Source organism: Eumetopias jubatus, unplaced genomic scaffold (genome assembly GCF_037043125.1).
Source record: "Eumetopias jubatus isolate StellerSeaLion01/CBP00866 unplaced genomic scaffold, mEumJub1_p1.0 scaffold_4, whole genome shotgun sequence".
Taxonomy (NCBI): domain Eukaryota; kingdom Metazoa; phylum Chordata; class Mammalia; order Carnivora; family Otariidae; genus Eumetopias; species Eumetopias jubatus.
Window position 1 is genome coordinate 85,773,779 of NW_028274810.1, and position 27,594 is coordinate 85,801,372.

At 46.5% G+C, this 27,594-nt stretch overlaps 1 protein-coding gene, 1 long non-coding RNA gene and 5 other non-coding genes across 9 annotated transcripts; 6 read left to right on the forward strand and 1 right to left on the reverse strand.

The window, feature by feature from the left end:
* The first annotated feature begins 1,249 nt into the window (after positions 1-1,249).
* On the forward strand, positions 1,250-4,580 carry LOC114217044 (uncharacterized). The gene is made up of 5 exons (XR_003610903.2): positions 1,250-1,562; positions 3,025-3,124; positions 3,406-3,483; positions 3,806-3,864; positions 4,459-4,580. It is a non-coding gene; the product is annotated as an uncharacterized LOC114217044 (long non-coding RNA).
* On the forward strand, positions 2,377-2,511 carry LOC114217242 (small nucleolar RNA SNORA16B/SNORA16A family). The gene has a single exon (XR_003610940.1). It is a non-coding gene; the product is annotated as a small nucleolar RNA SNORA16B/SNORA16A family (small nucleolar RNA).
* On the forward strand, positions 3,158-3,288 carry LOC114217243 (small nucleolar RNA SNORA44). The gene has a single exon (XR_003610941.1). It is a non-coding gene; the product is annotated as a small nucleolar RNA SNORA44 (small nucleolar RNA).
* On the reverse strand, positions 3,405-25,994 carry TRNAU1AP (tRNA selenocysteine 1 associated protein 1). Of its 3 annotated transcripts, none has more exons than XM_088022529.1 (10): positions 25,907-25,994; positions 25,285-25,382; positions 20,084-20,183; positions 19,420-19,472; positions 17,423-17,554; positions 16,083-16,202; positions 12,431-12,590; positions 11,934-11,967; positions 11,637-11,765; positions 3,405-5,669 (listed from the first exon to the last, which is right to left on the reverse strand). In XM_088022529.1, exons 1-10 carry the CDS (start codon positions 25,931-25,933, stop codon positions 5,533-5,535), a joined length of 990 nt encoding a protein of 329 aa, XP_087878655.1. In that variant the 5' UTR covers positions 25,934-25,994; the 3' UTR covers positions 3,405-5,532. The 3 variants fall into 3 exon arrangements, with proteins under 3 accessions (XP_087878655.1, XP_087878654.1, XP_027969621.1); XM_088022528.1 differs by having other exon boundaries at positions 12,431-12,593; XM_028113820.2 differs by lacking the exon at positions 11,637-11,765 and having other exon boundaries at positions 12,431-12,593.
* Positions 3,512-3,644, forward strand: LOC114217244 (small nucleolar RNA SNORA61). The gene has a single exon (XR_003610943.1). It is a non-coding gene; the product is annotated as a small nucleolar RNA SNORA61 (small nucleolar RNA).
* On the forward strand, positions 4,313-4,386 carry LOC114217247 (small nucleolar RNA SNORD99). The gene has a single exon (XR_003610946.1). It is a non-coding gene; the product is annotated as a small nucleolar RNA SNORD99 (small nucleolar RNA).
* Positions 21,055-21,155, forward strand: LOC114217248 (small nucleolar RNA U13). Its single transcript, XR_003610947.1, has one exon. It is a non-coding gene; the product is annotated as a small nucleolar RNA U13 (small nucleolar RNA).
* Positions 25,995-27,594: the final 1,600 nt, after the last annotated feature.

A 27,594-nucleotide genomic window follows, 5' to 3' on the forward strand; every position in this document is an offset into this window, starting at 1 on the left:
CCGAAGTAGGATGTTACAGAAAAAGACCAGGGTCCCTCCAAGGATTTACTGAGATTGGGAAGAGCCGGTGTGGAGGAGGAAAGGCTGTGTTCTGAGAAGCCTATTTATTAGCCAGGTGTGGGTGTCCAGAAAGCTGCAGGGTGTAAGGTCTGGAGCTCAGGAGAAAAGAGGCTGGAGAAACACATTTGGGAGTCACCCGAAAGTTTCTTTCTCTCAGAGTCTATTGTTTACTCCATAAAATGGGAATAATAGTAGTACCTACTTTTTAAAGTGTATATTAAGGATAAAAATTAATGAAGAGTTTAAGCACAGAATAGATATTTAATTCTTGACGACTACTTGTTTTTACACTGACGCTTACTCATTCCACTGTGCTCGTGGCACAGTGACTCGGAGCGTGGTCTCTGCGGTGGACTCGTGGATTCCAGCCCTTACCTCGTTAGCTACCCGGGTGATGCATTCCTGTTTTCTTATCTGTAAAGTGGGTATAACTATAACTATACACAGGGTTATTATGAAAACTAGCTGAGATAATGGAGCATCATTTACCTAGTAACCAGTCAGTAATTTATCTATTAGCGCAAGAGGTTAGTCTTTTTTTAAAATTTTTTTTCTTTTTAAGATTATTTATTTATTTGACAGAGAGATAGAAGCACAAGTACGCAGAGAGGGAGGCAGAGGGAGAAGCGGGCTCCCCGTTGAGCAAGGAGCCCAATATGGGGCTCGATCCCAAGACCCTGGGATCATGACCTGAGCCGAGGGCAGCCGCTCAACTGACTGAGCCACCCAGGCGCCCCGCAAGAGGTTAGTCTTGAACAAAGAACGCGTTCCTCTTCCGAGTACTCGGTCGCCTTTGCCTTCTTAAGCCCTCCCCACGGGTCCCGCTCCAACAGGAGCTCCCAGAGCGCCTCCCCACATCCACTCAGCCGCGGCTGCCCTGTCGCAGCTCATAGCGTCATTTCCCGACTTTGGAAGTCTGACTGAACTCCAGCGGGCATGGCGGGTCGACTTCATTTGTGAGCCCAGTGCCAAGTACCAGACGTTCAGTGAATCCGGAACACAGGCGGAAAGTTGCGCCAGTCCCGGCCAAAAGGCCAGCACTCCGCGCCGGCCTACAGCTTGGACCCGGACGCGCCGCCCGGCGCCCGAGGGCGGGCGGACTACAACTCCCAGCGGTCTGCGCGACGCGTTGCTCCAACTGTCGGCGCGGCCGCCAGGGGCGAGGCCTATATAAGCCCCCTTCCACTACACGGACTTCCTTTTCCCTAGCCGGTGTGGTGCTGGCGTCTCGCTATTGGGAGATCCAGGGCTGCTGCAGTTCACGTCCAGCCTGCTCTCACTCCGCCGTAGCTTCGCCGCGGCTGGCCCCGCACCCGCCGGGCCTGCCTCCGAGGCTGCGGGATGATGAGAGCGGATCGGAGCTGCCGGGCCTCCCGGCCTGCTGCGACCAACACCCGGAAGGCCTGGTCGGCCGCATGCGCGGTGAGAAGGACCGAAGCCCGCGGGGGCCGTACCTGAGCCTCCCGCCTCGGCCCGCGCATCGCTGCACCGTAGTGTGACGGGTGAGTGACGCGAACAGGCGGCTTGGTGCAGGGCAGTCCTGGGCCTGAAGTGGCTTAATTTGCGAGACGCCGCGCGGTGGTGTCCACCAGATCTGAAACTGACTCTGCCTGTGAAAGCCACGTATTGGGTGACCTTGGGGAAGTGATTTCACCTGTCGTGTGGCTGCACAACACGTTAAGCAATCCATGCAGGTGGATAAAAGGGTAGGGTTTTCTGGGGGCCGCGTTTTAGAATCCTTTGGATTCTATTTTGAATCCCAGTTCTGTGGCTTTCTACGTTGATTGGCGACCTTAAGTAGATAGCTTAATTGGTCTAAACTTACCGGTAAAACGGATGATAAAATGGTCCTGTGAAGATGAAATGGGGTAAAACTCTGACACACAGTAAAATAAAGTGGTAATTGGGACCTGGTAATAGGATATCTGTTTTCGGCGCCTGACTGGCTCAGTTGGTTGAGCATGCGCCTCTTGATCTCAGGGTCTTGAGTTCCATCCCCGTGTCGGGCATAAGCTCAGTCTAAAAATATATATACAAAAGGTTATCTGTTTTCTTTAAGTAGGCTCCATGCCCAGCGTGGAGCCTAGTGCAGAGCTCTGGGTCGAACGCAGGACCATAAGGTCAAGACCTGTTCCGGGATAGAGTCTTGACTCTTAACCAACTGAGCCACCCAGGCGCCCCAATAGTATCTGTTCTCTTATTTGGTCTCCAGTATATTTCAGTACATGAATTTCAGTTACGCAATAGTGCATGGCCTTTAGGTGAGTCTAGGGGGTTAGGTGGCATTTGGGGGCGGTCCTGGGACCTAAATTGCCCTGTGGCCCTTATCGAAGCTGCAGCTGCTTCCACATAGCTGCTGTGGTCAAAAAGGAGCCCAGAGTGACAGTTTTCCTTGACGGTCGCCGTTCTGTTTGCTGTAACTGATCTGCAACATTTCAGGAAAAGACAGTTGCCGTTGTACCTGCCATTTCTCAGGTATAGGTGGAGTCCTTTATTACAATTGACAGGTTTCCAGAGGCCAGCAGAAACGTTTGGTTAATGGGGTCTTTTTTTTTCTTTAAGATTTTATTTGAGAGAGCAAGCACGAGCAGGGGGAGGGGCAGAGGGAGAAGCAGGCTCCTCACTGAGCAGGGAGCCGGGTATCATGACCTGAGCCGAAGGCAGACGCTTAACTGACTGAGCCACCCAGGTGCCCCTGTTAATGGGGTCTTACATAGAGTTGCTAGAAAAAAACTTCGGAGAAGTAAATTGCTGAGACCAAGAACCAGTATGGTGGGGCAGGTGGAGTGGGGTAGACAGGTGTAGTGGGAAAATCTATTGGCAAGTGGCACAGATCTCAGCAGTGCTGTGGGTCACTGCCCCAAAAAGCTTACGGCATAAGTACCAAAAGCCAGTCACACCTTTGATTATGAAGACCAACGGAAGGGAACAATAAGATCATTCAGGACGTTTTTCTCATCTCAGCTGTACCAGACGAAGATTTCCAGGATGACTTTGGAGTGGAGCTTTTTGGTGAGGATTCTGGGGTCATGATGGTGATTGAACACAACCACCTCGGGACCTGGTAGGTTTCTGGGAACTACCTGGCGGGTCAGTACAGCATGTTTCCAAGGGCTGTGGCCGGGTATGGCCATGGGATCTCCAACTGCATGCGAGAGCAACCTGGAGAGACTTTGACAGCACAGGTCCACGTAATACCTGCAGCTGCCACTCAACTTTCCTATAACAGCCCAGGACCTGGGTTGGAAGCCTTCTGCCCGAGTCCAGGTGTTTTCCATAAACTTCCATGAAGATGGGTATATTGGATGTATTTCTGGTTTAGAGCTTTCACACTTTTTTCTGCAGGTTGCCCCCACGTGTTCCTGTCAGTGTTTGCTACCGAAGAGTCTGAGGATACCAGGTTGTTGCTGTGCTTTAGACAAGGTAAAGTTAGATGCTGGAGACAGCCTGACCCCTCCGGTTCCCTTTCCCATCGGATCTGAACGCTGGTCTTGGTGGTCGTAAAAGGAGGAAAAGGAACACTGAAGCTGGCCTCGTGGTGCTTATAGTCTGTTATGTAGACTGTGGGCTAGTTTCAAACAGGGTTTGAATTCTTTGACCTGGACTCCTTCTCTCCTGTAAAATCGGAGAGTCTTAGGCTTAAAGGGAGAATGTATGTGAAGCTCTGGGCAGTTGTAGTGATTGCTGACTTAATAATGGCTTTCTTGGAGAGTGTCCATTTTGGTTGTTGTTTTTTTTTTTTTAGATCTGTTACCAGTAAAGCTGTCCTTGTCTGTGATTATGGATCTATAGATCTATAGTTGGGTAAGTTGACTACCTGAAACTTCATAGCTTCCTTGCAGCTTCAAGTAGTGCTTGAGCCTTGTGAACCCTGAGTAGTGTAGTAGTGAATTGACATAAGGCTATTCAGGCCTCTGGGAAGTCTTAGCGTTTTCATATGTCATTTACACCTGACCTCCCTTGTATGCCGCATTAGCTGTTCATGGCCAGAAGAGAAAAATGTTTACAGTGTGACTGGAATCTTAGATTTGCCCACCCTGTTGGAAGGCCAAGAGCATACTGCTAGGAGAAGATACCAGATGCCAAAGCCCTGCACCTTCGGCAGCAAGGGCTGATGGCTGTGAATGTTACAATTGTGGTTTGACCTCATGCTGACATTTTGGGAGACCTCAAACCTGGGGTCTCCCTTTCCTCGGAGTGTGGGAGATGGGTTGGGTAGAAACAAGTGTAGTTTGGGACGTTTTTTAGGCTGACTGGTCCAGGATGAAACCTAATCTGAGTGGACATCTATGGATGATAAATGCGGATATGGGACTGAGACCAGTTCTTCAGAAAAAGCCTGGGTGGCATTAATTAATTAGGGGAATATTAACACACTGGCTTATACTTCCTTTTCAGGACAGAAACACTGGGAAGAGGCAAGCTGAAAGAACAGATTATTTTAGTGGAAAACCATGACCTTTGTATTTCTGCTATGGGTGCCACATGGCATATAACTAACTAATAAAAGACTTGAAGTATGTTTGTGTCCGTTTTCTTGTTCCCCATTACAGTGTCGTCTTCATAAAGATAGGCTGACCTCTACAACTTCCACCATACATAATTTTTCCTCCCAAAGCCTGAAAATTCAGGCTGAGCCTAATACGTATTCCTTAAAATATCGGAAGGCTTCTTGTGACCTAGGCCATTTACCTCAAGTTGCCCCCATTGTCCCGCTCCCTGCCCCCTCCCCTCCCTGCAATCTCCTCTAGCACAATAGAGATAAGCTGCAGATTTTTAGTATAAATCCAGACTTTCCACATGGGTGCTGGAGATCATGGTAAGTGGATTCATACCTATCAAATGAAAATAATGTCAAGAAACCGGTGGGCCAGGCACACAGATGTCACAATAGTGTCCCTCAATAGGGGCTTATTGAAGCTAGGCTTGCCCTTGGAGCATGCCCCCATCTTGAGCCCTTTGGTCTAGATTTAGCTGGTTTCATTACAGCCTACCACACATAGCCACAAAACTTAAAAGCAAACTTGTTGGGGTGAAAGGATACTTGAATGGATGATCAACACTGCCCCCCTCCGTGGCATACAGCAGGTAACCCATGCACTCTGACCCCAGAGAACCTTAAGGATGCAGTGTCTGTCACCTGAGATGGTCCTCTGGGTTGAATTAAATCTTACGATCCACTTCGGTTAATAACCCCAAACTCTCCTTATCTCTAAAAGTGGATAACATCCCTACCTGGAAAAATTTACTTTTCAAGGACAAGTAGAACCTTGCTCAATGGCACTGTGGTTTTCAAACTCCGAAGGCTGACGGGCAAAGGAAGGCAGCAATGTTGCAGGAATGGTCATAATCTCAGAAGAGTTGATCACTAAAATCTTAACATTTCAAAAAGGTAAAAGTTCTAATACTTTGTTAAAAAAAAAGTCTCTCATCTCCATCACACAGTCCTTTTTGGCTGGTCCTCTGTCCCGACTACATCATGGCGGGGATCTCTGAAGATACTGTGTCCAGGGGCTGCCAGTGACAGTCCATCAAGGCATCATACAGCTCCTCACTCTGCTCCATGAACTCCTTGTTGGCCTCCGTCACATCCAACTGCGGCATGGGGTCTGCAAGAGAAGCCAGGGTGGGTTCAGAGTGCCAGGAGAAGCACCCAGAGACTTGGACTCCGTTCCCCACTCCCAGGGCTTCCTGCTTCTGGCATGTTCCCTGTGCTCTGTGTCAGAGTCCCTCAGGGCCGACACCACTGCCTTGCAGGGTTCCTTTAAGGATAAAAGTGGAGTCTACTTAGAAAACATCATACACAGGCTCAAATCATGGTGGCTGTTACTCCAGCTCTTCTCTAGACTTCATGGGCCCTGGCTGTCCTTGTGTGGTCCTTCCTTCGATTTTGGGTTATGGAAATCTGATCAAAAGGACTAAGTCCAGAGCACTATTCTTCAAAGGGAACATTACATAGAAATGAAAATCAGCCTCAGCTGCATACAACTTGGTTGGATCTCACAAATAGTGTTTTTGTTAATTTACCATGATGAGCACTGAGTAATGTAGAGAAGTGCTGAATCACTAGATTGGACACCCGAAGCTAATATAACACTGTACGTTAACTATACCAGAATTTTATTTAAAAGAAACGCTGAGTGTTGAATGAAAAAAGCAAGACAATATAGTACGACTGCATTGTCTGAAGCTAAAAAAAACAGGCAAAATGAACATTATTTAAGGATGGATATCTCTAAAAAAGGAAGAAAGTAATTACCACAAAAATAAACACGGTAATTTTCCCTAGCAGGGTTGTAGGTTTTGACTGGGGGAAGGATAGCTTCTGGAGGCTGGCAATGTTCTACTTGATCTGAATAAAGGTTTCATGAGCAATTGCTTTATAATTACATAATAAACTATACACTTGTTTGACATACTTTTCTGTATATATTTCACAATAAAAAGTAAAAAAAAAAAAAAACTCCTTGATCACTGTAACATTGTATACTTTTCCTTGTAGTGTTGGTTTAAAATGCACACACACAAACACACCCGTTCATTAAAAACACTTATTTTACAATTAGAGAAATTAAAGAGGACCTACAGAAATAGACATTCCGGTACTTGGATTGGAACATAATATTGCTTAAGATCGCAATACTCCCCAAATTGATCTACAGATTCAGTGTAATCCCTTTCACAATTAGTTGCCTCGTTTTGCAGAAATTGAGAAGCTGATCATAAAACTTAGATGGAAATGCAAAGGATTGAGAATAGAAAAAACAATCTTGAAAAAGCACAAAGTTCAAGGAGTTCCCCGTTTCAAAACTTACTACAAAGCGACAGTAATAAAAACTGTGGCAGTGGCCTAAGGATAGACCTAGAGATCAGTGGAATAAGATTTAAGAGTCAAAAAAAAAAGGGGATGCTGGGTGGTTCAGTCTGTTAAGCGTCTGCCTTCGGCTCAGGTCATGGTCCCAGGTCCTGGAATTGAGCTCCGCATCGGGCTCCCTGCTCATCAGGGAGCCTGCTTCTCCCTCTGCCTGCTCTCTGCAAGCTCTCTCTGTGCTCTGACAAATCTTACCAAAAAAAAAAAAAAAGACGGGGCGCCTGGGTGGCTCAGTTGGTTAAGCAACTGCCTTCGGCTCAGGTCATGATCCTGGAGTCCCGGGATCGAGTCCCGCATCGGGCTCCCTGCTCAGCAGGGAGTCTGCTTCTCCCTCTGACCCTCTTCCCTCTCGTGCTCTCTATCTCTCATTCTCTCTCTCTCAAATAAATAAAATCTTTAAAAAAACAAAAACAAAACAAAACAAAACAAAAAAAAAAAGACTTAAGAGTCCAAGCCCAACATATAGATTTATAGTAACTTGGTTTTCGACAAGGGTACCAGACAATTCAATGGTAAAAAACAGTTTTTCAACAAATGGTGCTGGGACAACTGGATAACCACAGACAAAAGAATAAAGCTAGATGGGACGCCTGGGTGGCTCAGTTGTTAAGCGTCTGCCTTAGGCTTGGGTCATGGTCCCAGGGTCCTGGGGTCGAGCCCCGCATCGAGCTCCCTGCTCAGCGTGAAGCCTGCTTCTCCCTCTCCCACTCCCCCTGCTTGTGTTCCCTCTCTCGCTGTCACTCTGTCAAATTAGTAAATAAAATCTTAAAAAAAAAAAAATAAAGCCAGACTCTTCACACTTTACACAAGAATTAACTAAATATGGATCAAAGACCTAAATGTAAGAGGTAAAACTATAACTCTTAGAAGGAAACAGGCACAAACAAGCAGTGCCTTTTAGATATGACACTATCCACAGAAATTAACTTTTGTGCTTCAAAGGACATTATCAAGAAAAGTGGAGAGGGGCGCCTGGGTGGCTCAGTCGTTAAGCATCTGCCTTCAGCTCAGGTCATGGTCCCACGGTCCTGGGATCAAGGCCCGCATCGGGCTCCCTGCTCGGTGGGAAGCCTGCTTCTCCCTCTCCGTCTCCCTCTCCCCCGGTTGTGTTCCCTCTCTTGCTGTGTCTCTCTGTGTCAAATAAATAAATAAAATCTTAAAAATAAAAAAAAAAAGAGAAGTGGAGAGATAACTGATGGAATGGGATAATTTGTAAGTCATATGTCTGATAAGGGAGTGGTATCCAAAACAGAATAAAGGAACTCTTAAAATGAAACAATAAAAAAAGACAACCCAATTTAAAAATGGACAAAGGACTTGAATAGACATTTCTCCAAAGATCTACATACACATGGCCAATAAACATACGAAAATGCTCAACGTCCATTAGGCATCAGGAAGTGCGTATCAAAACCACAATGCACAATGTGGTACCACTTGAAAACCACTAGGATGGCCATAACGAAACAAAGTAAGAACCACTGGTGAGGATGTGGAGAAACTGGAACCCTTGTATGCTATTGGTGGGAATGGAAAATGCTGCAGCCTTTTCGGAAAAGTTTGGTAGTTCCTCCAGGGGTTACATAGAGTCTGCCATATGATCCAGCAATTCCATTCCTAGGTAGAGTAATGAAAACTTATCTATGTCCACACTAAAACTTACACATGAATGCTCGTAAGTACTATATTCATAACACTAAAAGTGGAAACACAAATGTCTATCAACAAAATAGATATCCACACAATAGAATATTGTTTGGCCATAAAAAGGAATGACGTACTGACACCTGCTACAACACTATGCGTAAGTGAAAGCAGCCATTCACAAAGGACTGCACATTATACACAATTCCATTTCTTTAAAATACCCTGGGGCGCCTAGCTGGCTCAGGTAGAGCATGCAACTTGACTCTTAATCTCAGGGTGGTGAGTTCAAGCTCCACACTGGGAAAAGAAGAACTTAAAAAAAAAAAAAAAAAAAAGCCCAGACTAGGTAAATCCAGAGAGAAAGAAAGTAGATGAGTGGTTGTCAGGGGCTGGAAGGGGCTGGCGTATGGACAGTGACTGCTGCTGGCTGCAGGAATCGGTGGTAATGGGTGCACAACTCTGTGACCATTCTAAAAACTACTGGACTGTATGTATACTTTAAAAGGGTGAAATCTGGGGGCGCCTGGGTGGCTCAGTGTTAAGCGTCTGTCTTCGGCTTGGGTCATGATTCCAGGGTCCTGGGATGGAGCCCTGCATTGGGCTCCCTGCTCAGCGGGAAGCCTGCTTCTCCCTCTCCCACTCCCCCTGCTTGTGTTCCCTCTCTCGTTGTGTCTCTGTCAAATAAATAAAAATATTAAAAAAAAATTGAAAACCTTAAGGCCTTAAATTTACTGAGGTTTCCCAAAGGAATTCTGCCTCAAGACTGTAACACAGAAATCCTGCCTGAGTTTCCAGCTTGCTGGCCAGCCTTACAGATTTATACATACTATATCCTATTGGTGATATAGTACAAATCACCTTTGATACAAATAGTATGTGTAAACTTTTATTCTTGTTTACCTCATGTGTGTTTCTTTTGTAAATTATTTCAAACTTTCTCACTACTTTTAAGGGTCTGTTTCCTTTTCCAAACCAGTGCTAATCTTTTCACACAAGTCCTATGCCTGTTCCTGCAACCAGAAGAATCTTTTTTTCCCTTGGAATTTTAATCTAAAGGTTTGAGCATTTACAGAGGCTCCCTACGGAAATTGTAAGAAAGCATGACTGGCCTGGTTTCTCCACTCAGTGTAGGTAACAGCTTACAGGAACAGTTCAGTGAAGAGCTTGATCACAGGCAGGCATTTGTGTGAGCTGAAGCCTGTGGATACATATACAGTAGAGCCCCTTCCTCACTCTGAAGACAGGGTCTGAGCCATGGCTCACTGAAGCTGAGGAAGAGACGGAGAAGGGAGAAGGGCAAAGATCCCTACTGTGGCCCCTCTGGGTGGGTATTAGGTTGAACTGGGAGGCAGTGTTAAGTCAGCGTGAAGAAGCATTTATTCAGGGGTAAGACTGCAGGAGTTCCAAGAGTGACTTCATCTCCTGCTACCATGTTTCAATTTACAATATCATCGACCTTGAACAAGTAATTTGACCCCCTTATCTTGGTTTTTTTATTCTATAAAACCAGAATAAATTGTGGTACTTAGCTCAAAACAGTTGTGAAGGTAAATGCATTAATAGATGTAAAATGCTTAGAACGGGGCCTGTACATAGTAAAACCTCAGTAACTATTAGCTATTATCAACTCCATAAGCCTGTTTTCTTTTCTGTAGATTGGGGATTATAATGGTACAAACCCAGCATCATAGTGTTGAAAGGTAGCAGGACCTGGCACAAAATATGTTTGGTATTATTAATAGATGAGAAAGAGACTAGAAAATTCTAATTCTAAGGAGTTATATACACAGATACTATAATCAGGTTAACATTCTCTTTAAAAAAAAAAGGGGGGGGGCAGTATTCCCTGGAGGGCCCAGACACTGAGTAGAGAAAGTCAGAGACTCCAGGCCTGACTTAGCCCCTAACTCACTGGGTGCACTTGTGTGGCCAGTTCCCCATATGTCAACCAGAGCCCCTGTGTTCTGCCCGGCCCACCCCCAAGGTCACTGCTGTTAGATTTATGATGACAGCATGTATGTACAAGTGCTTTATTATTATTTTACTTTTTATTACTTTTTATTTTTCTAAAGAGAACATGTGTGTGAGAGCGGAGGGGGGGTGGCAGGGAGTAGGGGTAGAGGGAGAATCTTAAGCAGGCTCGAGGCCCAGTGTGGAGCCCAATGGGACACAGGGCTCGATCTCATGACCCTGGGATCATGACCTGAGCCAAAATCAAGAGTCAGACGCTTAGCCGACTGAGCCACCCAGCCACCCAGGTGCTCCAAGATTTTTTAAGTAATCTCTATACCCTACATGGGACTCGAACTCACAACCCCAAGATCAAGAGTCACATGCTCCACTGTTGAGCCAGCCAGGTGCTCCTAAATTTTACTTCTTTTTTTTTAAGATTTATTTATTTGACAGAGACACAGCGAGAGAGGGAACATAAGCAGGGGGAGTGGCAGAGGGAAAAGCAGGCCTCCTGCCAAGCAGGGAGCCCGATGTGGGGCTCGACCCCAGGACCCTGGGACCATGACCCAAGCCGAAGGTAGATGCTTAACGACTGAGCCACCCAGGCGCCCCTAAATTTTACTTCTTTAAACCTTGCCATCTATTCAGAAATGTTTAAAAAAATTGTTTTTCATAGTATTTTCAAACCTTAAAAATCCTTTAAGTATTAATATACCATTTGAGAAATCATTTGTTTGAAGGTTAGCAATTCCTTCAGTTTTATTTTCCTTTTTCCTGTTAAATTCAGTAAAAATTAACAAATGCTTTTAATTAAAAAAAATTAATAATGGCTATTACTATGTAGCAGACTGGGGTGATTTTCAGTTTCTTCATAATATGTTACTATATTTTCCAAATTTTTTTTTTTTAAGATTTTATTTATTTGACAGAGACAGCAAGAAAGGGAACGACTCAGATGCTTAACGACTAAGCCACGCAGGCGCCCTTATGTTCCAAATTTTCAATCATACCTATTACTTGAGCATGAGGAAAAAAGGTAATTTAAAATATATAGGAAAAAATTAAAATGAGATAAAAAATGAATCTTACAAACTATCAAACATACACAAGGCAAGAGTTTTGCTGGAGACCTGCATGTGGGGGTTGAATGTCCCAGGTCTCTCCCCTGTTGCGCCGCTTCCTCTGGGCTCGCTGGGACTGCACGCACACCTCTGGGGCACACGCTCACTTCTCACTGTAATTATGCATGCATAATCTCTAGTGAGCTCTCTCACTAGAAGGCAATTTCCTCCAGAGCAAAATCCACCTTGCATTCCTCAGCATCTAGCTAAGGAACAGTGCCCGCCACAGAGCAGTCACCTGACAGAGGACAGAGGAATGAGTGAACAGACTTCTTTCTTACCTTCCAATGCATCATCCCCGACTTCTTCATATGTCTGCCAAGAGACCAAAGAGAGAGAGAGAGAGGCAGCGTGAACTCCTGGCCCAAGATAAGGAGGCCTTATTTTTAGCAAATAGGTTGCTTCATCTTTCCCCATTTTCTTCTGAAGCCTGTGCTTAGCTTACCAATGGCACGCCGGTGAATGAGCTAAGGCGAGGTCTGGCTGGCCTGCGATTACCTGCATGGAGCTCTGCGCGATGCCACGCCGGTGGGTGGGCTAAGGCGAGGGCCGGCGGGCGGGTGGTTACCTGCATGGAGCTCTGCGCGATGCCACGCCGGTGGGTGGGCTAAGGCGAGGGCCGGCGGGCGGGTGGTTACCTGCATGGAGCTCTGCGCGATGCCACGCCGGTGGGTGGGCTAAGGCGAGGGCCGGCGGGCGGGTGGTTACCTGCATGGAGCTCTGCGCGATGCCACGCCAGTGGGTGGGCTAAGGCGAGGGCCGGCGGGCGGGTGGTTACCTGCATGGCGCTCTGCGTGTAGCCGTACTGGGGGTAGCTGTAGCTGTAGCTGCCCGTGTTCTGGTCGTAGCCCCACTGGGCATAGTAGGTCTGGTACTGCTGGTAATACTGGTTGTAGCTGTAACTGTACATCTGACTATACTCCACTGGCTTCACCCGGCTCCTTAGACGAAGAAAGAAGCCAAAATAAACAAATATAGGCAAACATTTCCAAGCACTTACTACGTGACCGGGGGCTGTTCAAGTGGCTTTATGCAGATTAACTCATTTAATCTCCACAACAACCCTATGCAATAAGAATACATTTATTCCCATTTTACAGATGAGGAAACTGAGGTCCAGACAGGTCACCAATTTGTCCAAAGTCACACAGAGATCCAAACCCCAGCAGTCTGGCTCCAGAGCCAAGGCTTTACAGTAAGCTTTTAACAGCCAGGTCTGGTTCTCTTATCAAATCTTGTCAGTACTGGTTTGTCCTCTTCTCGAGATCTGGGGGGCGGGGGGAGGGGAACGACGACTTTTTCTGCCAGCCACAGAGGCTCAGGTGAACATGGCTTGGAAAATCTGGATTTAGGATGATCCAAGAATCATTTCAAACCACAAAATGTCTAATGACCTCTTTCCCACACACAAAAAAGAAGTGTTCCAGTAGCCTTACCATCACCACTTAGTCACAACTACTGTGTATAGAGTAGGTTCTCAGGATTTGGGCCCATTGTTTTTCATATAGAGGCCCCTATTTTAAGTCCTGCACAACCCTATGACAGAGCTATTAATTATTATTCCCATTATACAGATGAGAATAATGAGAATCTAAAAGGTTAAGTAACTCACCCAGGGCCACACCTAGGACTGGAGCCAAATTTAACTCCAAGACTCATGCTCTGAACACCACACCACTACATACAGCATCTGCCCTGACAGATGCCAGACACCTTGCGAGGCTCCTATATCCTGCACTCACCAATCAGGGCTGAGGCCCAGGTTCAGTGGATAGCTTTTTTCTCCAGCTGGCATGGCTACCCCAGCCACTGTTAACCAAAGACAGAATGTCAAGCTTGCAAAGGATCCATTGCTTTCAAAAATACACAAAACCATGTATGTATGGGTAGGCTTATGAGACAGGCCTGGGGTCTGACCAGCAGTCGTAGATGAGAGCAATCAAAAGAACAACATGGCGATGCGCTTCCAGAGTCCTCATACTCCAAAGAGCCAGACTCAAAAGTGCAGCCAAATGTGGAGGCAGAGACTCACACCACCAAGCCACCTGGCTTGTAAGGAGAGCTGTAACTGTCCTGTGGTGTGGACTGCGCCCGTGGCCTCAGGATGGATGTATTCTATCTCGACAGTGAAGCCAGAGGAAACCAAGTCATAAGCAGGAGGTGAACTGCAGGGTGCCTGGGTGGCTCAGTTGGTTAAGCAACTGCCTTCGGCTCGGGTCGTGATCCTGGAGTCCCGGGATCGAGTCCCGCATCGGGCTCCCTGCTCAGCAGGGAGTCTGCTTCTCCCTCTGACCCTCCCCGCTCTCATGCTCTCTCTCTCTCTCTCAAATAAAATAAAATCTTTAAAAAAAAAAAAAAAAAGCAGGAGGTGAACTACCACAGCAAACCCTGTCTAAGGAACCACAAATTCTCAAAAGTCTGAATGAGCTCTTCACAAGTTCCTTTTGAGTTCAACGTCTGCGTGGTGAGCAGGACTTGGCCAAAGCGGTTAGGAAACGCCCCGTCTGACTGCCTGAGCATCACTTCCTGATGGGCTGGCTACATGAAGTCCAATGGCAGAGACTCCCTCTCCCCGCCCAGTACGAGGCTGGAAACTTCCCGTTCTCGTCCATGACCACCCAACCATGTTTCCAAGGAGCCTGCCACCCTCCTGATATGTTCATGGAATTGAAGGCAGTCTCCCTGGCCTCGGTCTGCACATTTCTGTTGTTTCTCCACATTCAGCTCTTGCAGATTAACTTTCAAAGGGAGCTCTTACTGCCCTCAATTCCTAGTGCTTGATGGCACCTCCCTAGACGCAGGCATCAAATTCTGACAATGATCAACCGAGAAATGGAACAGAACATAACCTCCTTGTGGAAAGGACTTTCTTTCTCTTGTTTATAGCTACAACTCCAAAGTCTAGGTCAGGGCCCGGAGAGTTGTAGGGACTCGTCACTATTGATCGAATAAATGGTAACACATCAGAAACAACCAACACCATCAATATCAGAGGGACTTCGGGACAGAATATACACTCAAGATGCTCTACAGCTGTTAAAAAATACTATGATGAGGATTACACAGCTATATGGGAAAGGGAATGTGTATATGAAGAAAACTGGGGGTGGGGGAAGAATGAGATTATAATTAAAAATAAATAAATCTACCACATGTAAACTGATTCACACAGTGTGTGTATCTACATACCATGGAAGTCTGTGAAGAAGCTTATAAGTCAGAAATCATAATTAGTCATTTTAGGGTAACAAGGAAACTTCTTTCTTTTAAATATTTTCTTTAATGTTTTTATATAGTAGAGTTTATTACTATTTTCTTTAAATTTATTTGAGAGAGATATAGCAGGGGAGAGCACAAGCAGCGGGAGTGGGAGAGGGAGAAGCAGGCTTCCCGTGAGCAGGGAGCCCGACTTGGGGCTCAATCCCAGGATCCTGGGATCATGACCTGAGTGGAAGGCAGACACCTAACCGACTGAGCCACCCAGGCACCCCTATATTGTAGAGTTTAGAACAAATAACATTTTGGGGGGAAAATCACAGGCTGATCTTCCATGTATTAAAGACCGTTAAGCAGCAAAGAACCTCTAAGTCTTTTGCTGCTTTGAAAAACCTGGCTATCTGGAAATTCTGCCCTAAGAATGCAGTCACTCTCCTACTCCTGGCATGGAATTTCTCAGCCTCAGCATTAGTGACCTGAGGGTAGGGCAGGTAAGTCTGGTGTGGGGACCGTCCTGGGCAGCATAGGATGCTTAGTAGCAGTGCTGGTCTCCACTCATTAGATGCCCAGAGCGCCTCCCCACCCAAGTTGTAACAACCAAAATGATCTCCAGGTGTTGCCAATGTCCCCTGCAGGATAAAACTGTCCCTAGTTGAGAACCACTGCTTTGGCCAAAGGATAGAAGATTCTCTGCTGACAACGGCTGTCTTCTGGGTGAGAAACTTGCTTGCAGCTGTAAGGGAAGAAGGCTTTCTGCCTGCCATGACAGGTAGGATGGTGATGTATATAATATTCTGTAGTGCCTGGATCTTTAACTCTCAGCCATTCCCATAGCTAAAATTGGGTATACCTTTTTTTTTTTCTTCTGCTCAGTTCTTATTAATTCTGTGGGTAAATTTCTAACAGTGATATTACTGGGCAAAGAGCAGGAACATTAAGTATGCAGGACACACCGCTTTCCCAGTACTACTATCAGCAATGTCTGAATGGATCTGCCTTCGCAGGTCGTAGCTCTCCCCCAGCTACAAGCTTCTGGAGGCGCAAGGTTATGCTCGTTCATCTGCAACGCCCAGCACACAGCCTGGCAATTAACAGGCTTCCCCACAGTCTCCCAGCCGGCATGCGGAAGCTCCGATTATCAACAAGCAGATGAGAAGCGTCCAGGTGGGCATCAATCCAGAGGCCCTCTACCTCCCCACCAGCACAGGACTCACGCTTTGGGGATTGCCACACTCAGCCGCACTGGTTTAGACCCCAGGCCGACTGCTCCCTGGCACTCGGTCAGAGCTCGCTTCTGTTCCAGCTCATCTGTGAATTTCACAAAACCATAGCCCCTGCAGAAAACAAAAGCATATACCTTATTTAGATCACAAACGTGATGAAGGTGAAGTCTAAGAATGGAAGAGAGGGAGAGTCTATCCAGCTCTGCAGGAAGGGATGAGAGACCCATCAGTAGAGGCATGCTGTGCAGCAATGTGAAACTCCAGTACGGCAGGAGCCTGAGTCCGAGGAACCCCCCCACGCCTTGACTGATGGGGCTCCTTCCCAGCGGCTTCCCTCCCAATCTACTGGAAATCCTGTTACCGTCAGCATCGTCACGGTAGCGGTGGTGATAGTAAGAGCTGTGGTTCACTGAGCAAATATTTACCCCGTCTGCCCTGTACCCCAGGTATCACGTTAGACAATGGGGCTCAGCAGGCACACGCAGACAAGGTTCTTGCTCTGCTGGACTCATATATTAAGATTTTATTTATTTATTTGAGAGAGAACAGGTATGTGCAAGAGTGGGGGGGAGGGGCAGAGGGTGAAGGAGATGGAGGAAAGAATCTCAAGCAGACTCTGCACTGAGCCCACAGCCCCATGTGGAGCTCGATCTCACGACCCTGAGATCATGACCTGAGCCAAAACCAAGAGTCAGACGCTTAACCGACTGAGCCACCCAGGCGCCGCGGGACTCATATTCTACTTCCGGGATCAACAAATGATAGCTAATATTTCATGAGCACTTACTATCTCCCAGGCACTGTGCTGAGCATTTCCCCAGGATTAGCTCGTCAAACTGCCCAATGATTAGCTAACGGGAGTGTCCCTATTTTACTGAGGAGGAAATCAAGTTCAGAGGGACTCAATAACTTGCCCAACATCATTGTAGAAGCAGGATTCAAATCCAGGTCTTCAGCTTGTAACTCAAACTTGTGCTTATAACTATTACTCTGATCAAAAATAAGCCTTTCTTGAGGTTTTTCTACCTTTGAAGTAACAATAATAGATAAAATGGCAAACACCTACCAAGCATATCCTATTGCCTTATTTATTGCACATCACGTAACTGTTAGGTCAGGCCTATGAGCAGACACTACTAATCAGCATCTGTTGTACCAATGAGGAAATAATCAGGTGAGAGGTTGGGCCAGTACCGGAGTCAGGATGCACACCATAGTCTGGCTCCAGAGCCCGTGCTCTTCACGCCCATGCTACATGGCCTAGCTCTAACACCCCATCTTTGAGACAAATGCTGGAACATGGTGGGCATCAGTCACAGGTAAGGCCTTACTTTGACACGCCCGTCTGGTCCAAAACCACCTTGCCTCCCCGACAGGACGGGTAGACTTTGACGAAGAATTCATACAGCATGCCATCATCCACATCTGGGGTGAGGTCCCCCACAAAGAGGGAGTATTCAGGGCTGAGAGGGGAGAACAAGATTCAGAGACAGATACTGAAAGCTTTGTTCTAACAAGCTCTTTTGGCCCATTCTAGGTAAACCTCTCCTGGGCCTTCCCGGGGAATAGCACATCTGATGGGTCCTTAGCCAGGTCCTAATTTGTTGCATCTGGCAGTCCTGGCAGAGAGTTATGGAAGCAGCCCCTGTCCCAAGCGCCTTACCCACTGAACAAAGCCTGTCTGGCTTCAAATATTACAGGATTGCAGGTGGGGGGCCTGGTCAGAGGTGCTCGAGAGAAAACTAGACACTCTGTATTCGCTGCAAATATTTTTTTAAGTAATCTCTATGCCCAATATGGGGCTCGAACTCACGACCCTAGGATGAAGAGTCGTATGCCCTACTGACTAAGCCAGCCAGGAGCCCCTCACTGCGTATTTTTAATTCAAATGGTGAAGATGAAGAATGAGAACTGGACCTTATCTCCTAAGACTGAAAGCAGAGCTAAAATTAAATCTGCCAACTTTTAGAACATGGATCAGCAAACTTTTTCTGTAAAAGGCCAGATAGTAAAAATTTTAAGCTTGGTGGGGCACCTATGGTCTCTGTTGCTTTTTCTGTTTTCACAATCCTTTAAAAGTGTAAAAACCATTTTTAGCTCACAGGTGATATAAGTCAGGTCACATTTTGTCAACCTCTGTTCTAGAAAAAATTATTTAAAAAAAATCAAACAAGCAGACTCATTATTATATTCTTGGTTCAAGTATGATACATATTCCTTATTTAAATCAGAATATACAAAAGGACAAAGAAAAATAAAATTACCAGTAACCCAACCACTCGAAGGTAATCACTATGAACACTCTGTTATATACTTTTGTCTTTTTTCTTTGGCTTCTTTGTATTTTTGTTTGTTTTTTTAAGATTTTATTTACTTGTCAGAGAGAAAGAGAGTGAGCACAAGCAGGCTGAGTGGCAGGCAGCGGGCGAAGTAGGCTCCCCACTGAGCAAGGACCCTGGGATCATGACCTGAGCCGAAGGCAGACGCTTAACCAACTGAGCCACCCAGGTATCCCTTTTTTCTTCTATTTTAAAGTAGGCTCCACCCCCAGTGTGGAGCCCAGTGCGGGGCCCAAACTCACAACCATGAGATCATGAACTGAGCTGAGATCAAGAGCTGGACACTTAACCGACTGAGTCACCCAGGCAAGCCTGGCTTTCCTTTTTGAATTTACAAAACTTGGGTATGACTCCCTTGTTCTGTTTCTAGCATTTTTTTTTCACTTTTAACATATCACCAACTTCTTGACCTGTCCTCATTTGCTGCAAAATGACTTATAAATGGATACATAGTATTCCAATTAATAACATATTGTCATTTAAGCTACTTCTCTATTATTAAGATTATTGGGGTTTTTCCCCAATTTCCCCCATTATATGTAATATTTCAACGAACACTTTTGAGGCTAATCTTGGCATACATCCACGTATAAATTCTGAAGTAGAATTACAGGGTCAGTGGGTACAAATCTTTTTAAAGCTCTTGATACATTGTTTTAAAGCTTTTGAAGAGCACCCTGAAACAATCGATTTATGTCACTACAACAGGTTAATTCTTACTGAATAAAACTTCAATACTGCAGGTACTAACAGGGTAAAAGGCTAGAGGCAGGACCAAGTATAGAGAAGACATGGGTCTTGACAAGAAGCATACTGGGCAGGTCCACCAGCGGGGAAGGGGATGGAGTCATCCTTTAGGAGGAAGGCAGAGTGGACCAAACTGGGCTCCCCAACCTCCTCTTTGGTGGTGACCAGCACAGTGATGCACCTTGTCTCTATCTAGACATTTCCTGGGGCTTGAAGCTACCCTGGGGCTACCCTGCACTTACCTGTTATCTGGTTGTTTCCCATAAGTGGCATAGTTCAGTTTAAAACGTTTTGCCTAGAAATTTAAAAACAAACAAACTAAAACAGAGAAAGGTGTTTCAAGAGTCAAACAATATTTGAAAAAAACTGAAATAAATTACCTTGGCCAAAACATCTCCCCCTCTCTAAGCCTCAGCTTTCTCTCCTGTATAAAGTGAGGGGGTTGCACGGATGACCGCTAAGGGCACTGCCAGCTCCATGGTTCTATGAGCCCAGGTGTGCCAGCTTGGTGCAGCTGTAAGCTAAGTAACTGTGGGAAGAGCAGAATGTAACTCTCTTGAAATGTGTCCTCACTGCTGCCAGCCTGTTCTAGTTTCTCAATCAGGCAAGAGGTCTAGAGTTGCAAGTCTTCCATGAAGGGAGGCAGCAGTGCAGAGTGCAAAGGGCACGGATTTTAGAGGCAACCAATCTTCCGTTGGCGTCCTGCCTCTGCTAGTTACTACCTGTGCTGCCTCGGACAAGTTACGCCACTTCCCTGAGCTTCGGTTTCCTGGGCTGCCAAAGATAACGATGCCTACTGTGCAGGGTTGTTATAGGATTAAACAGAGTAAGTATACAGTAGGGATTCATGAATGATAGTTATCGATGACAATAAAAATGGGATCATCATTATCCAAGTGTCCTTACAGGTGTGGCTCCTGGCAGGGGTTTCCCATTAATTTTATGCAAACACTTCTCGGCTGTGGCCAAATCTGCAAATTCTACAAAACAGTAGCCAGCTGGGATTCTGGAAAGAAAGCAAACAAGAGAAAGAGAATGGTTAAAGATGGGATTCCCAGATGAGACTGAGCCCTGGCCTGAGGGGAGGAAAAAATGTTTTTCTAATCAGAGCTCATCCTGTTTTTGTTCCCTGCCATATTCCAGTTCAGAACGAACTTACAAACCTGAATATAAGGACTGTCCATCTGGGCCAGTCCAGACTCCTCTGATAAACATTTATTTATGTACTGTACCACCTTTGAAGTACTTTTGCCAAAAATATTTAAGATTTATTTATCTGCGGGGCGCCTGGGTGGCTCAGTCGTTGAGCGTCTGCCTTCGGCTCAGGTCATGATCCCAGGGTCCTGGGATCGAGCCCCACATCGGGCTCCCTGCTCCGCGGGAAGCCTGCTTCTCCCTCCCCCACTCCCCCTGCTTGTGCTCCCTCTCTCGCTGTGTCTCTGTCAAATAAATAAATAAAATCTTAAAGAAAAAAAAGATGTACTTATTTGAGAGACAGAGTGCATGCGCAGCACAAGCAGGGGGAACAGTAGAGCGAGGGAGAGCTGCAGATTCCCTGCTGGGTACTGAGCCTGACGCAGGGCGCGATTCCATGACCCTGGGATCATGACCTGAGCCAAAATCAAGGGTCAGACACTTACTGAGTCACCCAGGCGCCCCCCAAAATATTTAATACAATCCAACCAAACCCTTCGGTCTAACGTCCAGTTTATACGGAATATTAGGGACAGAACAGGAAAACCACAAGGAAGCAACTAAAACCGGATCCCAGAATGTAGGACCTTCCGTAAGACGACTAGTCCTACCTCTTTAAAAAGTCAGTGGTACAAGAAAAGATAAGAGGTGAGCTTTCCTACACTTCAGACAGACAGGAGATGATCCTTTTGTACTTCGTAACTGTGATGATTGAGTGTTCGTACTGTTGTGACATGTACCTCCCTTAAACTCTGTTACAACCTTGGCGCCCGACCGCCTAAGATGGGGAAAAAAAAAGACATTAAAAAAAGAAAAGCTATAAAAGATATTCTGAGGGTGCCTGGGTGGCACAGTTGGTTAAGCACCCGACTTTTGGTTTTGGCTCAGGTCATGATCTCAGGGTACTGGGATCCAGTCCCGAGTTGGGCTCCCTGCTCAGCGGGGAGCCTGCTTCTCCCTCTGCCCCTCTCCCCTGCACGCACATGCTGTCTCCCTCTCTCTCAAATAAATACAATCTTAAAAAAAAGAATATTCACATTATTGTGCAATCACTGACTGCATTCTTAAGCACTATGCTCTGCTGCATATTATTTTCCATGGGTCTTATTTTTTTCCCCTTATTTTCTCTGGTCTTGGTCTTTAAATTTGCATTTATTTATTTTACGGTATTCTTACAGGCCACTTCAAAGTCTGTCAAATGAGGCAAGACATAAATGTAATGTGTTTTTAAGTACATAAGAAATAGCCAGAGTTTAGGAATCATGGGTAGGAAAAGAGTTCCAAATTTTATTTCAATATAGTAGAAAGTATTACATAATGTGTTTTCATACTGGTAGCTGATTATCTGGGGTTTTCTGTCTACAAGAGCAAAAAGAAGAAAAATATTTAGGCTAGCATGATCTACCTGTCAGAGAATCTGTTCCTAGAGTACAGTGCAAATAAAAAGCAAGCAGAGAGAGTATGTAGGCAGCTGGGGGGATGTAGGCACCAACTCTGAAGAGGAGGGAGCCGCAGAGCCATGGCCTCCCAGGGAAAGGCTCTTGGCTCGCCCTGAGTGTAGCTGGTGCAATTCTTCATCCCTGCTCTGGGCTGCAGCTCCCAGACCTCAGAATAAAAACTGAGGGCCCCCGTGGACTAGTGTGTGTGGGGGGTGGGGGGCGTTCTCCCTGAGAAACATTCCGCATACGGGCACAGGGTCCTTTCTGAGACTGTTTATCAGGCTCAGAGTCAAGGTGTGTTAATGGCCTCATGTGGCAGGACCTGTGGAGCCCCTCCGTGGTCCACTGTGCTATGTTTTTTTCCAGGCTGTAAAATTGCTTCTCCCTTTCCACCTGTCCCGTCCTGGCACCCTGGGAGCTGGGCAGGGACAGGCAATGAGTTCTCCATGCCTGCCTCAGAGTCACTGAAAACCTCTACTCCATTTGATACAAAAAAACCCTCAGAGACAGGCCAATTACAGAGAACAGGCATGGAACCAAGTCTATTTCTGTAGGACCTATATAAATATGCTCCTGTCTAGAGTGTTCTGCTGTGAGGAGCTTTGGGGAAGTTGGTTCCCAGTGATCACCTGGTGTTGTGCTGGTTTTTCCTCTGTCCCTTCCTCAATCCACACTGTATACCTGTATGTGAATGGCCTCGTGGCTACCTTGGTCTTTTCTCATTTCATAAAATGGTTGAAAGACAAAAAACAAAAATAAACTGTTCCTAGGTATGAAGCTGCCTTGGACCCTCTGGCCAACCTAGTCTTTTAAGTTTTTAGCAAGCACCCTTAACCCACCTGACTAACTAAACCTTTGTACATTTATAGATCATGCATTCTTTCCTAGAAAGAACAGAGCACTTCTACATGTCACCGGGCTCTCTTGCACCACCTGGGGCACCATGAAACCAAACCCTCTTGCACAACCCCCACCAAGGAACCAGACCCCATTGCAATACCTTCAAGCACCATGATAACATCTGTAGCCGGCACCATCGAGACTGCACAGTCAAGAGTTGTCATAGACCACTGCACTCCCTTAACTGATTAACTGCCCTAAATCACTTTAAAAATTTCTGGGCCAGGAGAAACCTTGGAGTTGGCTTTTGGACAAGAGTCCACCTTCTCTCCAGGTAGCCAGCCTCCTGAATAAAGCTCATACTCCCGGGCGCCTGGGTGACTCAGTCGTTAGGTGTCTGCCTTCGGCTCAGGTCATGATCCCAGGATTCTGGGATCGAGTCCCACATCGGGCTCCCTGCTGGGCGGGAAGTCTGCTTCTCCCTCTCCCACTCCCCCTGTGTTCCCTCTCTCGTTGTGTGTCTCTCTCTCTCTGTCAAATAAATAAATACAATCTTAAAAAAAAAAAGCTCATACTCCCTTCCAATCAAAACTCGTCTCTTGGGTGGAGGTGGGGGGCAAGAGGAAAAAAAACACCTCATCTCTAGAATATTGGCCTATCTACAGGCAGCCATACTTGGGTTTCAGTAATAGGTACTGGGATTCTGAATACACAAAGTACCTGTCAACCAAACAGCCAGAACTGACCACACTTCATCTCTCTCATCTGTATTTTTCAACCATTTGATGTTTTAGCAAGCTGCTTTGGTAATGTACCTGGCAGAGTACCTGCTCAGTAAACATTGTCAAAATGATAAGAGAATCCTCTTTTTTCTAATTAGAACTCTAAGGAAAACTGAGACCCCCTCAAGAGAAGGAAGAATGTGCAGGCAATATAGCACCACTAACTCAAAATATTCTCTGCATTTTATTTACATATTTACTGCTTTGTTTCCCCATTAGAATGTAGTAAACTCCATGAGGAGGGACTATGGTTTGTTTCAGCCACGTATCCCAGGAACCTACAACAACAGCATATAGTACTGTTTCTATAAATAACTTTTTAAGTGAATGACACGAGTTAAGGGCACTCATGACTTTAAGAACAGATGAGTCCTGGCTTGTCATTTAATAGCTCTGTAAACTTTAAAACAGTTACGAAGCTTCCCTAATAATAATACTTAGCTCAGACGTTTTTGTAATTTAAAAAATGATTTTAGGGGCGCCTGGCTGGCTCAGTCCATGGAGCATGTGACTTGATCTTGGGGTTCTAAGTCTGAGCCCCACAGTGGGTGTGAAGAACTTAAAAATAAAATCCTTTTCTTTTTTTTAAGATTTATTTATTGGGGCACTCGGGTGCCTCAGTCGGTTAAGCATCTGACTCTTGATTTCAGCTCAGGTCATGATCTCAGGGTTGTACGATCGAGCTCTGCATTGGATAAATAAATCTAAAAAAATAGAAACTTAAAAATAGAATCTTAAAAGATTATCTCTAGGGCGCCTGGGTGGCTCAGTCGTTAAGCGTCTGCCTTTGGCTCAGGTCATGATTCCAGGGTCCTGGAATCGAGTCCCACATTGGGCTCCCTGCTCAGCAGGAAGCCTGCTTCTCCCTCTCCCACTCTCCCTGCTTGTGTTCCCTCTCTCGCTCTCTGTTTAAAAAAAAAAAAAAAATCTTAAAAAAAAAATCATCATCTCTATTTTTATTATTTTGAAGAGACAGAGAGAGCTCGAGCGGGCTCCAGGAGGGCCCACTGAGCAGAGAGCCCTGATCCCAAGACCCTGAGATCATGACCTGAGCTGAAAGCAGATGCTTAACTGACTCAGCCACCCAGGTGCCCTGAGAGAGAGAGATAATCTTAAGCAGGCTCCACACCCAACGCAGAGTCCCACTGCATGCTCGACCCCAGGACCCTGAAATCATGACCTGAACCAAAATCAAGAGTCCAGGCTTAACGACTGAACCACCCAGGTGCCCCCTCAAAAAAGGATTTTAAAGTGCTTAGTACCTAGCAGATCATAATCTGTTTATATTCACTGAGCAAATGCCATATGCTAGACTGTTCTAAATGCTGAATGTGAATTAACTCATTTAATCCTCACCATAACTCTATGAGGTATATGGTGTTATCATCTCCATTTTCATAGTCACGGTGAGATGGAAATGGAGAGGTTTAGTAATTTGCCCAAGGTCACACAGTAGACCTAACTTTCAGTCTGGCTCCAGAGTCCAGTCCTTAACAATATGCTATACTTCCTCCCAATAAGCCCCCAAATGTTATTATGTTAACTATTATTAGGGGTGAGGAGCCCTGACTTTTCGATGTTTACATTCTGGAGAATGACACTGGCAGCATGGTCTATTAAAGGAGAATTGAGGGCGCCTGGGTGGCTCAGTTGGTTAAGCGACTGCCTTCGGCTCAGGTCGTGATCCTGGAGTCCCGGGATCGAGTCCCACATCGGGCTCCCTGCTCAGCGGGGAGTCGGCTTCTCCTTCTGACCCTCTTCCCTCTCGTGCTCTCTATCTCTCATTCTCTCAAATAAATAAATAAAATCTTTAAAAAAAAAAGAACTGAGAAGATGGAAGGAGAAAATGTACCCAGTGAGGCGGTTTCGGATAATTTTGACGCTCATCACGGTCTCCCCCATGGTGGCAAAGGCTCTGGAGATGAAATTCTCATCCATGTAGGGCTCCAGCTGCGTAAATACAAGAGCAACGCATTCAGGCTAGCATTCAGGCTCCTCATTCCCGGTTCCAGAGCCCACCCAGGGTTGGCTACACGCTGCTGGTGGGGGCGGGAGTGAGGGGAGTGGAGATTTTCATCTACACAGTGGCCTAAATCCCACCTCGCACGTTTTCAATCCTCTGCCTCCCTTCCCTTCAAACTTGCTCCCTTTAGGGAGCCTCCTCCTTGGATTTAGTAACCCTATCCCTCCGTCCTAGAGCCACAGCGCCCTTCAATCCTTGGGATTCCAGCCATTCTATCCCCCTAAAGAACCTCCCTTTCCCTTCCATGAACGCAGGCGGAGAACCAGGAACCCCCATCCTCAGACTCGGTCCCTTCACCTAAATTCTGGGACCCGCCCGTTTCACCCAAAGAACTCCTCTCCCCATTCACTTCCACCCTTTTGGGATTCGAGGACCCTTCCCCTTCAGACTCTTGCTCCCTCGTGACGCTAAGATTCGTCCTCCTCGGACCCGGGCAGCCGCCCTCACTCACGTCGCCCATCCATAGACTGGCCGCCATGCCCGCAGCCGGGCCGGGAGTCTGCCGGCCAACGAAGCCAGCGCCGGCGCCAGACCGCGGGGCCGGGACCGCCAGAGAGCATGCGCCTCCGACGTCTTCTGCGCACGCAGCGCCCAGGGCCGCGCCAGGATTGGCCTCTCCGGGTTTTTCCGACGACCCGGCTGGCCGGGCGCAGAGTTCCTGGATCCCTGAGGGCGGAGCTCAGCCGGAGTCCGGGGGCGGGGGCGGAGCAGACGCTACGCCCTCGCCGGGGTTGCTCGGGTAACTGGCTTTCTCCGGTTTCTTTCTGACCGTGTATTCAAACACACAAGTACATTTAAAATTACAAAACTAATTATGCTCATTGTAAAAAACAAAACAAAACAACAAAAAACCCTGCAAATAAAGCACACTTTTTAGGAAACTGAAAAGTCCCTTTGGGAGCCAGTTCCACTGTGTGACCTTGGGCAAACCACAGATCCGCCCCAGCCACCCCCTCACCCTGCTTCCTAGTTTGCGAGACGTGAGATTTTTGTTGAAGTTGGATGGGATTCTTCCATCATTCCTGTATATAGCCCTAGGGTGAAAAGAGGGGGCGGGGGGGTACAGGGAGTGTAAATTGGAGCAACCCTGTCATCTCAACGAAATAACCCCCAAGTCTTGTCATTCTACTTTCCGGAGTCCCATATCCACTACCCTAACCCAAAGCGCCAGCTCTAACTTGTCCCAGAACAATTACCTGTCCATGGAAGGCCCTCAGTGAACACGATTACAGTGACTAGATAATCCCGACAATTTAACTCTCTTAGTCTGGGTGTGTCCAAGGCCAAAGCCTCACTTTGGCGCCCATTTCTCAGAATGGGGAGCTTCTGTGAGTGATCATCAACTCTAACAGTGAACCTCACCCAAAGTGCTTGAGGATCCCCTTCTGGGGCCCCTCTGGACGATAAGCCACTAAGGCCCTTCTTTACCAGTTTATATACCTCCTCAATTTAGGGCGTTGGGCCCCCAAGTCAAGCGCTTACCAGTCTGAAAACGATATCCAGCCACTAGCTGCCACATTTCCAGGTTTATCCTACTTACTGTAATAGCAAGTGTAGTGGCTGGGCGCTTTGGCTATCAATCCCAGCCTCCTCTCACTAATTATTTTGGCAAGTTACTTAACCTGAGACTAATATGGATAATAGCAGTGCTTACCACATAGGGTGTTGTGAAGAGAAAATGAGAAGTTGGGAAAGTACTTGGCCCAATGCCTGGCATCCAGTAAATTCTCCAACATGGTATTTGGAGGCCTTCAAATTATAGCAGAGAGCTGTTTATTTGGTACTATTTGCCAGCCACTCTGCGGTGCTCTTTGCTTTCTACAGGTGGAAGATTTTTAAATGTTTGCTTTTAATTTAGAGTGCAAGCTTCGTGAGACAGGGATTCTTGTGTTTTGTTTCTAATCAAATTCCTACAACAACATCTGGGATATGGTAGGCACTGAGAAAATATTTGTTGAGGGGCGCCTGGGTGGCTCAGTGTTAAGCGTCTGCCTTCGGCTCAGGTCATGATCCCAGGGTCCTGGGGTCGAGCCCCACATCTGGCTCCTTGCTTGGCGGGAAGCCTGCTTCTCCCTCTCCCACTCCCCCTGCTTGTGTTCCCTCTCTCGCTGTTTCTGTCAAATAAATAAAATATTAAAA

What these genes read in the sequence shown, in the direction of transcription:
- TRNAU1AP (XM_088022528.1), bottom strand. Translation starts at nt 25,933, where the DNA reads ATGGCGGCCAGTCTATGGATGGGCGAC. An exon ending in GGGAAACAACCAGATAACAG is followed by an intron (nt 17,555 to 19,419) that starts GTAAGTGCAGGG and finishes CTCCCCTCTCAG; the next exon opens with CCCTGAATACTCCCTCTTTG. An exon ending in CAGCAAAACTCTTGCCTTGT is followed by an intron (nt 5,670 to 11,636) that starts GTATGTTTGATA and finishes CTTCTCTTGCAG; the next exon opens with ACCCCATGCCGCAGTTGGAT.